General features: G+C 42.3%; 1 protein-coding gene and 1 non-coding gene across 3 annotated transcripts in view; both read right to left on the bottom strand.

The window, feature by feature from the left end:
- KIAA2012 (KIAA2012 ortholog) overlaps nt 1-11,002 on the bottom strand; it is a 139,643-nt gene extending 128,641 nt beyond the window's left edge. For both annotated transcript variants that reach the window (XM_030916551.1, XM_030916552.1), the window contains exons 1-2: nt 10,546-11,002; nt 9,079-9,363 (exon numbers count right to left, since the gene is read on the bottom strand). In XM_030916551.1, coding sequence (XP_030772411.1) covers nt 9,079-9,363; nt 10,546-10,629 — 369 coding nt within the window. In that variant the 5' untranslated portion in view covers nt 10,630-11,002. The remainder of the gene's footprint in view (nt 1-9,078; nt 9,364-10,545) is intronic.
- Nucleotides 126-229, bottom strand: LOC115893393. Its single transcript, XR_004053404.1, has one exon. It is a non-coding gene; the product is annotated as a small nucleolar RNA U13 (small nucleolar RNA).
- Nucleotides 11,003-12,021: the final 1,019 nt, after the last annotated feature.

The following is a 12,021-nucleotide window of genomic DNA, read 5'->3' as shown; positions in this document are numbered from 1 at the left end:
CAAGACGAACATAAAAAGATGTTCAATGTCATTTATCACTAGGTAAATGCAAATCAAAACCACAATGAGATTCCACTTCACACCCACTAGAGTGGCTATTACAAAATAAAAAAAATTTTTTTTCAGGTCAGACAGGTAATGTGTTGACATTGTAACAAGGTTCAGAGGGTGGCACATTCACACATACATGTGAACACCCAGTCATCATGCTTATGAATTACAAAAGCATCTGGTTATTATCAAATAAAATGTTTAAGGCTGGGCGCAGTGGCTCATGCCTGTAACCCCAGCACTTTGGGAGGCTGAAGCGGGCGGATCACCTGAGGTCAGGAGTTTGAGACCAGCCTGATCAACATGGAGAAACCCCATCTCTACTAAAAATACAAAATTAGCTGGTGTAGTGGTGCATGCCTGTAATCCCAGCTACTAGGGAGGCTGAAGAAGGAGAATCACTTGAACCTGGGAGGCGGAGGTTGCGGTGAGCCAAGATCGCGCCATTGCACTCCAGCCTGGGCAACAAGAGCGAAATTCCATCACCAAAAAAAAAAAAAAAAAAAAAAAAAAAAAAAAAAAAATTTAAAAGAAAACCGAAAGTAACAAGTATCGATGAGGATATGGAGAATCTGGAACTCTTGTGCACTGCTGGTGGGAATGTAGAATGGTGTAACTAACTGCTGTGGGAAATCCTATGGTAGTTCCTCAAAGAATTAAAAATAGAATTACCATATAATCCAAACAATTCCACTTCTGGGTATACACATAAAATAACTGAAAACAAGGACATGAACAGATATTTGTACATCCATGTTTATAGGGCATTGTTCACAACAGCCAAAATGTGGCAGCAACTTAAGTGTCTGTTGATGGAAGAATGGAAAACAAGATGTGGTGTATACATACAAGGGAATATTACTCAGCTTTACAAAAGAAGGAAATTTGGATACATGCTACAACATGAATTCATTCTTCTACTGAGTGAAGACACTATGCTAAGTGAAATGAGTTAGCCACAAAGGATACAACTGTATGCTTTCACTTATATGAAGTTCTTAGAATAGTCAAATTCACAGAGACAACAGAAATATGGTTGCAGGAGCTGGTGGCAGAGGGAAATGGGGATTTACTATTTGATGGATGTGGAGTTCAGTTTAGCCAAGTGGCAAAACTCTTGGAAATGGATGATGGTAATGATTGTACAACAATGTGAATATACTTACTGCCACCAAACTGTACACCTAAAAATGGTTAAAATGGTAAATTTCATGTTATATGTATTTTACTACAATAAAAAAGGCACCTGCCTTATTAACCTGTTGTGAGGATTAAGTGAGTTAATAAGTGTAAAGCACTTAGAATGTTACTGGTATAATACTAAGTTCTACATAACTGTTAGCCTTTTTTTTTTTTTTTTTTTTTTATTGAGACAGAGTTTCGCTCTTTTTGCCCAGGCTGGAGTGCAATGGCATGATCTTGGCTCATTCTCTTGCCTTAGCCTCCTGAGTAGCAGGGATTATAGGTGTGCACCACCACGCCTGGCTAATTTTTTTTGTATTTTTAGTAGAGACGCTATTTCTCCGTGTTGGTCAGGCTGGTCTTGAACTTCTGACCTCAGGTGATCTGCCTGCCTTGGCCTCCCAGAGTGTTGGGATTACAGGCGTGAGCCACCATGCCTGGCCCCTGCCATTGTTATAAATATTCTGTTAGTTATACAAGGGAACAAATGAATGAAGTACATAAAACCTAGAGAAACAGGAGTGTACTGGATCATATATATAGCTTATTATAGAAATGCTACTTATCATCCAAATTAATTTTAATAAAAATCTGATTTGCTCTCCTAGAATTACAAAGGGTTATCTTAATGGATGTGTTGAAAGACTCAGGTCCACTTTTTAAACATACTGTTAAAGCTGGGGAGATGCTTCTTTTTCTCTGGGGCATGTGGAGTTTTCAAAATCAAGCCATCTAGGGGTTAAACATGGGGCTTTGGAGTCCATTGTTGGGCTCCAATTCTAGCTTCACCACTTAGGTGTGTAATTTTGAGCAAACTAGTTAATGTCAAGCCCCAGGTTTCCTTCCTATAAAACGGAGGTAATGCTAGCACCTAGCTCTTAGGCTTGTGCAGATTGAATGAGGTTATACAGGTAAAGTGCCTGCCACACACTAAGCACTCAATAAGTTCAGCTATTATTGACATTACCTTTGACCTCATAGTTGGAGTTGACCATGCTTCTCTCTGATCTTTCCTACTTCTAGGTTTGTTAAAGACTCCAAGTACAACGACTCAGGACCTGCTCCAATGGAGCACACTCAGAAAAAGGAGCGCAGGCAAATTGCTCTTTCTCCCCTTTGCTGCCTTGGTGCCTACTTAACACTGTTGACAGCCACCAGAGCACTTCCTACATTTTACTGACACCATCAAAAAAGTAGCAGGTTATTGATCGGGACTTGCAAGGAAACTTCATCCTCCTAATCTCTGGCTAAAAGGGTAACAGATAATTTATAATTCTCTCTCCTTTTCTATATTTTTCTAATTTATGTAAAAACCCGATATTATCATTAGAATGGGAAAATAATTCAAAAGGCATATTTCTTACAATATTTTCTACTTGATAAAATGGCTATCTGGGCTGGGTATGGTGGCTCAGGCCTATAATCCCAGCACTTTGGGAGGCCCAGGCGGGAGGATGGCCTGAGGTCAGGAGTTCGAGACCAGCCTGGGCAACATGCTAAAACCCCATCTCTACTAAAAATACAAAAATTAGCCAGGCATGGTGGCATGCACCTGTAATCCCTGCAACTCAGGAGGTTGAGGCATGAGAATCGCTTGAACCTGGGAGGGGGAGGTTGCAGTGAGCCAAGGTCACACCACTGTACTCCAGCCTGGGCGACAGAGCGAGACTCTGTCTAAAAAAACAAAACAAAAAAAGGTAACCTAAAGGTTCCTTCGTGGGGGGACATTGGCTGAAAATAGCAATGAAAGAGTTAAATGCCTTGAGTATTAAGATGCGGGGAGAAATTAGGCAGTACAGGATGAGTGGTGACTATTCAGTGGAACAAGGCTGACAATACTTTTAAACTTAACCAAATTTATAATGGAGATGGCAGTAGCAATATAGTTGGTCCTTGCATCTGTGGGTTCCGCATTTGTAGGTTCAATCAACCATGGATCAAAAATATGTGGGAAAAAAACAATTAATAATAGCAATATAGACCAGACGCAGCAACTCACATCTGTAATCCAATACTTTGGGAGGCTGAGGTGGGAGCATTGCTTGAGCCCAGGAGTTTGAGACCTGCCTGGGCAACATAGTGAGACCCCATCTCTACAAAAAATTTTTTGAAAATTAGTTGAGTGTGGTGGCACATGTCTATAGTCCTAGCTGCTTGGGAGGCTGAGGCAGGAGGATTGCTTGAGGCTAGGAGTTTAAGGTTATAGTAAACTACAGTCATGCCACTGAACTCTAGCCTGGGCAACAGAGCAAAACTCTGTCTCCACAAAAAAAAAAAAAAATATATATATATATATATATATATATTATATATATGTATGTATATATAATATTAATAAGAAAAATGCAGTATAACAACTATTTGCAAAGTATTTACACTATATTAGGTATTATGAGCAATCTAGAGATGATTCAAAGTATATGGGAGGGTATTTGTAGGTTATATGAAAATACCATGCCATTTTATATAAGGAACTTAAGCATCCTCGGATTTTGGTATCTTCAGGGATTCCTGGAAGCAATCGTGGTCCTTGGTTTTGAAATCAAGGGGTATCCTGAAACCCTGCAGATACCAAGGGACAATTGTACAATGTTGGTTGAAATCTGCTATAGTTATCTAAATCCTGTTTGTCTCTCAATGAAACGGAGAAGTGGCATGTCCTGTGAACTGAATTTTAAAACACATTATTTTAGATACATTATTTAATCAATTTCTCATTGTTGGTATTTATCCTACCCCAAATTATGATTACTTAGGTTTTATAGCTATTTGATGTCTCAATAATGGGAAGCTGAATAAATTAAAGGCCTCAAGAAGAATGGTTTCAACTTTAGAAATGCTAAACAAGATTTCCTTCTGTTAAAAAACATCAATGAAAAACCAACTAAGCAACATATCTGTGTGTATCCAGAAGTCTAAGAATGTTGATCTCTGATTTCTTGACTTAACATTTATCTTTACCCATTAGGAGTTGGGCCATCAAGAAAGTTCAAGGGTAGATGTATGCTGAGCTATAAACTCCAGACGGGTTGCCACATGTATGCTGTCAGATCCAGAGGGCTGGAGGTGCTGTGAGATGCTTTAAACCTTGACTTTCACCTTTCTGCAACAGGCTTCATTCTTACAGGCCTGGGTGGGGCCTGAGTCATGCAGGTTTCTTGATACACAGTCCAGCCAAGAACAGATCCTTCCATGAGCAGCACTATTACTCTACCCCATTTTCCATCCTCACTTTGGCTCTTTGACTTTGAGTGTAGTGTTTTAAACTCTTGAACTATCGTATTTGGACAAAGAAATACCCTAATGGACAGATGGTGTGGTTATTGGTGGACTCAGTTTGCAGCACTTTTTGCCATTCCATTTTCCTCCCCGAAGCCTCTCATCTTGATCTCTAGGGTCAACTGTCTACCTCTTTCACAGCTATAGATTTTTATTTTATTTGTAAAATCCCATAGTTTAAAAAATATATTTGGTAGAAAGAAATGTATACATTAACATATGATTTATAATCCCACCACCCATGGTTTATGCCACAGTTGAAATTTGGGTGGATATCCTTTGTTGGATGTATAATCAATTTTTTTTTTTTGAGATGGAGTTTCACTCTTGTTGCCCAAGCTGGAGTGCAATGGTGCCATCTCGGCTCACTGCAACTTCTGCCTCCTGGATTCAAGCAATTCTCCTGCCTCAGCCTCCCGAGTAGCTGGGATTACAGGCGTGCGCCACCATGCCCAGCTAATTTTTTGTATTTTTAGTAGAAACTGGGTTTCCCCATGTTAGCCAGGCTGGTCTCAAACTCCTGACCTCAGATGATCCACCTGCCTTGGCCTCCCAAAGTGCTGGGATTACAGGTGTGAGCCACCACACCTGGTCAATAATCACTTTTTAAAAATCAGAATTATATTAGAGAGGTGATGTTTTCTATGTGGCCTAATCTCACATTCTGGTGCAGTGATTTACTTGGCTGTATAACTTTGAGTGAGTCACTCAAACTCTCTGTGCTTCTATTTCTTCACCTTTAAAGTGGATAATAATAGTACTTACTCCCAGGATTATTAGAAAGCATAAATGAGTTATACTTGGAAAGCACTTAGAATAGTGGCAAAAATACCATAACTACTCAAAAAAGCTTAATGAACATTCGTATTTTTATTATATGAATACATTTTTGTAATCTGCTTTTAAAAAATACATTCCAGGTCAGGCATGGTGGCTCACGTCTGTAATCCCAGCACTTTGGGAGGCCAAGGTGGGTGGATTGCTTGAACCTAGGAGTTCGAGACCACTTGGGCAACAGAGCTAAACCCCATCTCTACAAAAATACAAAAAGTTGGCCTGGCATGGTGACATGAGGCAGCAGTCCCAGCTACCTGGGAGGCTGAGATGGGAGGATCACTTGAACCTGGCAGTTTGAGGCTGCAGTGTGCTGTGATCGTGCCACTGCATTCCAGCCTGGGTAACAGAGGAGACTCTGCCTCAAAACAAAACAAAAGAAAAACATTGTGCAGATTTTCTCATGTTATTCATGACTAACACATGACTTCATTGCTTGACCCAGGTCATTACATGATTTACCAGAGTTCATTTAATCAGTGTTCCATTGCTGGGCATTTACTGTTTTCAGTGTTTTGCATGGTAATAAAGAACCCTGTAGTCCATGTTTTTCTGCATAAATCTTTGAACCTATATCTGATTATGTCCTAGGGCCAGCTCCTAAAATAGAACGTTGAATCAAAAGGTATCAGCCCCTTTTAGGCTTTGCCAAATTGCCCTCCAGAAATGTCATGTGAATTTGTACTCCTAACATGTGAGACTGCTGTTTCCCTATAGCTGTCCTGGCACTGGGTATTATGATTTTAAAAGTTTCTTGCCAGGCTGTTGTTTTCGTAGTCAGATGGTACTCTCTATTTTCCAAAGCTTCTGAGGTGTTTCTTTCCTTTTCTTTTTTTAAAATAATTTTTATTATTTTTATTTTGATAGAAACAGGGTCTCACTATGTTGCCCAGGCTGGTCTTGAACTCCTGGGCTCAAGCAGTTCTCCTACCTCTGCTTCCCAAAGTGCTGGATTACAGGTATGAGCCGCTGCACCCGGTGTGTTCTTTTTCTTTAATTCTAAGTCCCTTTTGAGTTGCTTCCCCTCCTCTTTTAATGTACTATGTCCTTTAATCTTAAACTCCAGCCCTGTACTCTCCCATACATTTTCTTTTCTCTAATTTCTTCACACCATTTCCCTCTGCTCATGTGGAGTTAGACTATATATTCTGTTTTGTACAGATATGAGCTATAAATTTAGAAGATGGATATCACAGGAAGATAGTAACTTCTTTTTTTCATTGAGACCAAATATAACCAAAAATGAAACTGACCCCAAACGGACTCATCTACTTTATAAACTAATAAGATATCTGTTACCTGAAGTATTTAGCCTTATAGACAAGTATCTGCAAACGATGGAAGGTATTCTTACTCTGGGCAGTAAGTTAGCCTATATATCACTCAGTGTCCAACCAAGAAAGTAGAAACTAAGTAAACACAGAAGGAATTTAATTTAGGGAATTGGTTGTACAGTTGATTGGAGAGCTCAGAAGCCAAACAGGTGGTGGTGGGGGCAACATTGAGATCAGTAAGATCAGGAAGTCAGCACCACACTTAAGCTAGAAGGAAAGAGGGAGGAGCTGGTGGGGTCATCTGGAGGAGTCGGGGGTCATAGTGGGCCTGTCTGTTGAGAGCTGTATCACAGAGGTAATGCAGATGGTTCTTTTCACCTGAGGCAGAGTGGGAAGGGAGAAATAATGTGGTCTTCCTCTTCTTATCCCTCTCTAATCTCTTTCTTTTTTTTTTTTTTTTTGAGACGGAGTCTCGCTCTGTCACCCAAGCTGGAGTGCAGTGGCCGGATCTCAGCTCACTGCAAGCTCCGCCTCCTGGGTTTACGCCATTCTCCTGCCTCAGCCTCCCAAGTAGCTGGGACTACAAGCGCCCGCCACCTCGCCCGGCTAGTTTTTTTTTTTTTTTTAATATTTTTTAGTAGAGACGGGGTTTCACCGGGTTAGCCAGGATGGTTAATCTCTTTCCAGTGTCTCCCATTGGCAAATTCAACCAGAAGCCAGTGAACACAGATGTTTGTGGAATTGTATATAGCCTGTGGTCAACCTGCCTGCGATGCAGAGCAGAGCAGGGGAAGGGAACAGAGGGAATCTGAGACAAACAGGTCACGACCAGACTCAATGACCACTGGAGTCCCTTCAAGTCCACAAACAACAGGGCAGAGTGCAAAGTATGCAGGCCCTAGTGAGGTAGGCAGTCCTAGATTTGAATTCTGGCTTTGTCATTTAGTAGCTCTCTGGCCTTGGGCAAATCACTTATCTACCCTGAGCTTTGGTTTCCTCATCTATAAAAGGAGGCAAGAAAAACTATATTGCACAGGGTCATTGTAAGGATTAAATAAAATAATATTTAGCTATAACGCAACAGTAAGCATTCAACAATTGGTTTTCTTTTATTCAAGAATTTATTATTTTTAAGGCAAAGAGCATTGGGTATTTGGCCAAGGTCATCAAGCTTCTCTATTTTGAAAGATGAAAAGAGGGCAGAGGAGTCTTTTCTTTTGGAAGCTCTGCCTGGCATGGGGGTAGGTGATAAATTGGCCAACAATGATTCTGGGAGATGATCTAAGAAACATTGAAAATATCATGCATGACCAAGTCATTTATTCCACAAACATTTGTGGGTACTCTTTCTGGAAATGATTTAGACATGGTCCCCAGGTGGGAAGAGATGTTAATCCATCAGGAATGACAGACAGTCAAAGAGATAAATCTCAGTGCATGATGGTATGGGAATATTTGCAGAGGAGGGAGGTATGGTCTGTCTCTGCCTAGGCAAGTGGGAGAAGGCTTCAGTGAGGAGATGGTATTTAAGTTGTGTTTTGAAGGATGGGTGGGAGCTTGCCAGCTGTAGAAGTGTGTGCAAAAATGGAGAGTCATGAAAGGGCACAGGTGTTGAAGAATGAGGAGCTAATCACATGGGTGGGACCTTATGACATCCATGATTGAAGTGGTACAGGAACAGGTGGGAAATGTGGCTAGACATTGAGCAGAAAAGCCAGTGTGTGAAGGGCCTGATAGAAGAAGCTAATGACTATTTCGTGGGAATGAAAAGTCAGTAGACACTTTTAAATTAGGGAGTCATCCCCCATTTCTAACCTAGAATTTTACGAAGTGACACATCTTCCCAGACTATCTTATGGCCTCAGCCAAAGGGCTGATGCATGCAATTATATAAAGCAGGGGCCACGTGCACATCTCACAAGACATTAGGAAGTATGAATCAGAAAAATGAGCACAGGCATTTTCCCTTAATATTATATTCAGGATGGAAAAAGTCATTAACTTATCCTGCAGACGCTGAAGGGCTCAAGGTAAATATTTAAAATGTTCTCCCTCTCATTTCCACAGAGCCAAGAACATCAGAGGTGGGATGATGATGCTTGTGGCTATGAGACAGGATTTCAAGGATCCTGATGAAACGTCTGCTGGCCTGAATTTGTCGGAATGCTGAAAAGGACTTTGTGTTACTCTAACTGAAAGGAAAACACAAAATGATGATAATGTAGCCCTTTATGCTTTTCAGAACCCTTTCACATACATTATCTCATTTAAACTTCGTGACAATGGTGTGCAGCAGATAGGGCTGAGAGTACAGTCAATCTCATTTTAGAGATGAAGAAACAGAGGTCTGAGAGTTTCATACCTTCCCGGGGTCCAAGAAGTTATTCCCAAAGCCACACCTGGGTTTCTAGACATGTTGCCAGCAACTTCCCCAAACCCAAGGGAGTGCTCTGCCTACCTGTTGCCTTCCATATGCCAGGATGGCTTCTTTGAGGTCTTGAAGGGTGTGCAGTTCAAGACCCAACTTCCTCCAGGGACCTTTGGGGCAGTAGGGGTCTTTTCTCCTCTCTTTGGGTGTCCATGCCGAAATGGCTAAACCTTCTGAGTAGAGGATCAGGGCACCCTTTCTAGTGCTGAAAGTTTTAGGGAGAAAGAGGCTCCAGGAGTGCTGGTTGGCATTGTTCTCATCTTGAGGTTTGCTGACAGGAACGTAGTCTTCTGGGGACCTCCAGTTCAAGTAATCCTGCAATGAAAAGCAGCCACTTTGACGGAGCCACAGTGGAACACTTTTCTATAGCAAATACTGCTTGTGTGAAGCCTCTGGCATTTTTTTTGTTACTGATTTTCTCTGAATTGTTCACACAGTGTTATGGAACACAATTGCTCTTCTTAGCAACTGCCTTTTCTCTCCACATTTCAAAATTAGTGGAACCCAGGGCATGGTTCTATTTCACCCCATACAGCTTTCAGGAGAGTCATGTATGGCTGGAGGATTAACTTAGCTTGCATGTAGGTTACAGGCCAGTTAAAGTTTCCTGGTATGCAAGTAAGCGGTCAGAATTATTAAGGGCAGCAGATAACTTTGAAATTAGACCTGGAGTAGCTGGCAGTTTAAATAGGAGCATTCCAAGCCACCACCATTTCAGCTGTACGTGGGGAGAATTTCTATACATTCCAGATGCTATGTAACATTACCTAATTTGGCTATTTAGGGGCCTATAAAGCGGTTACATATTTTGTAGGTAAGTAAATGCCATTGGCCATACAGGTCCTTTGAAACTTTATACGCCTTTTAACACAGCAAAGGTCAAATATCATGACAAAGTACCATGACATGGAAATCTCTGTATGACCCCCAAATTTGCAAAGTATCCCCAATAGATTTCTTATTCCTGGCAGGATTCAGTGAAATAAAATTCTAGTATAACAAGGGAATTTTGCCACCTCTTTAAAATCTTCTAAAATGAGTGTTTTTTTTTTTTTTTTTTGGCCTATATTAAATATGAGTCCTGTGGGTTGAATTCCAGAAAGTTCAAGGAAGCCATTGAAATGGCTGAACACACACAGCATTTCAACCGCAGAGCATGACTTCCAAAAACCAAACAACCATCAGCTTGCCTAGAACCCAGGTGGAAATTCTGGTCTTGCACCAAACCATCCAAATTTCAGACAATCTGGAATCTCCTTTGGCCCAAGCAAAGACAGTTATAAGGGGAAAGATGAGGGCCCCAGTGGCAATCTCGGTGTGTCAGGAAAACGGCGTTATTTTCTTGAGTTTCATAAAGGAGGAAGGACCATCTTCCAGTGACCCCACCACCTCACTAACAACACAAACCAAGACACACATGGTTTACCTCCCAAGTGGAAACATAGAGCATTCCTCTCCCACCTCCAAAATGTGCCTTTCTTCAGCTGTGAGACTCACCTCTGGTTCAAAGTAGACTTCTAACTTCTGTTTGTCCTGGCCCAGCTTCCCGTGGCCCCGACTCAGGAGGGAGAGCGTGAACATGTTTGCCTCTGACCACCCCTTCTCAAGGGCAGTCCATCTTGGTTCTGAAGGCTGAAATCTGGTCACACCTCAAGATTTCCAGAACTCACAGCAAGCCCAAGAAGACCATAAACACAGGGCCTTTTATTAAATACATTTTTCCCTCTCGCAGCAGCTTCTTAATAACAACCAGTCACACAGTTTAGACAGTGTGTGTCTTTGTGGAGAGAAAAAATAAACCGCACAGCCAGCCTCCTCAAGCCCTGGATTGTCTACTCTCTGGGCGACCTGTCTCTCCCCTTCTCCTGAGCTCTTGTTGTCCCTTGGTCCCGGTTGCTCTGTTACCAGCCGTGTGCATCTACAGAGCTCGGCCACAGCACCATCCTTCTTGTCTGAGCGGAGGTTGTTTCCTGGTTGCTATGGCAGCACCGGGAAATGAAGTCCCTTAAACTAACCCAGGCAAGGCAGAGAGGTGCCGGGTGCAGTGTGCAGTCCCCAGGGATGGGGGTGGGGATCAAATGGACACTGAAGGGACCAGGCTCAGGTTGCAAGTCTCATTTGCATGGGGTGGGGGCCTTGTTGGGGTACTTTTTCTGTTATTGTTCTCATCTTGTTTTTAGAAAGCGTCTTCCCCTCTCTCCTGATATGTGAGCCTGTCACTGTCAACTAACCATTAACAGAGCCAGGGTGTCATCTAGGTCACCTAAAACCACCTGTGACTTTTTCCTTGGCTGAGCTGCATCATCCCCTTGACTGGACATGAGACCTCATTATGGTAGTTGCTGCTTTGCCTGAGCGGGAGACACTGGGATTCTCTAGCTTCCTTTGCATACCTGGTTTTCAACTGGGCAACCTATCCCCAGATGGGGGTGCTCTGGAAATGTGGGTGGGGGACATTTTGGTTGTTGCAATGATTGGGGGTCCTGCTGGCATTGAGCAAGCAGAGGCCCCAGATGCTAAATGTTCTACATTGCGTGAAATTCCCACATAGTGATGAACTGTCCCACTAGAATGCCAGGAGCACCCGCTTTGAGAAGCACCGTGTAGCCTGGGATGCTTGGGTCTCTTTGACAGTGACATTGTGACGAGCACAGACAGGAGGGAAGAGGGTCAGGAAACAAAAAGACTCCTTTGCTGGGGATCCAGGAACCTGCTCAAGCCTTGAAAAGCAAACTGCCTGTTAGCTGTCAGCTAAACTACCCTGGCAGTCTTGTGGGAGTGCCCCCTGCTGGCCTGTGTGAGGAAGCACAGTGGGCTACAAGCCTAGTTACCTTTTTGATCTTCTTATGTGGCACTTTCCCCTCCCCCTCCGATCCCCCCCACCCTCAACCAAGCTCAAGTCTCCCGAGAAAGAAACAGAGGTTCTGTTGTAAAATAAAATAGGATTTATTATGGGGAATCAAGACAGCGAAT

Source organism: Rhinopithecus roxellana, chromosome 14 (assembly GCF_007565055.1).
Source record: "Rhinopithecus roxellana isolate Shanxi Qingling chromosome 14, ASM756505v1, whole genome shotgun sequence".
Lineage (NCBI taxonomy): Eukaryota > Metazoa > Chordata > Mammalia > Primates > Cercopithecidae > Rhinopithecus > Rhinopithecus roxellana.
The sequence above is the reverse complement of the archived record's forward strand: the minus strand, read 5'-3'. Positions and strand labels throughout refer to the sequence as shown.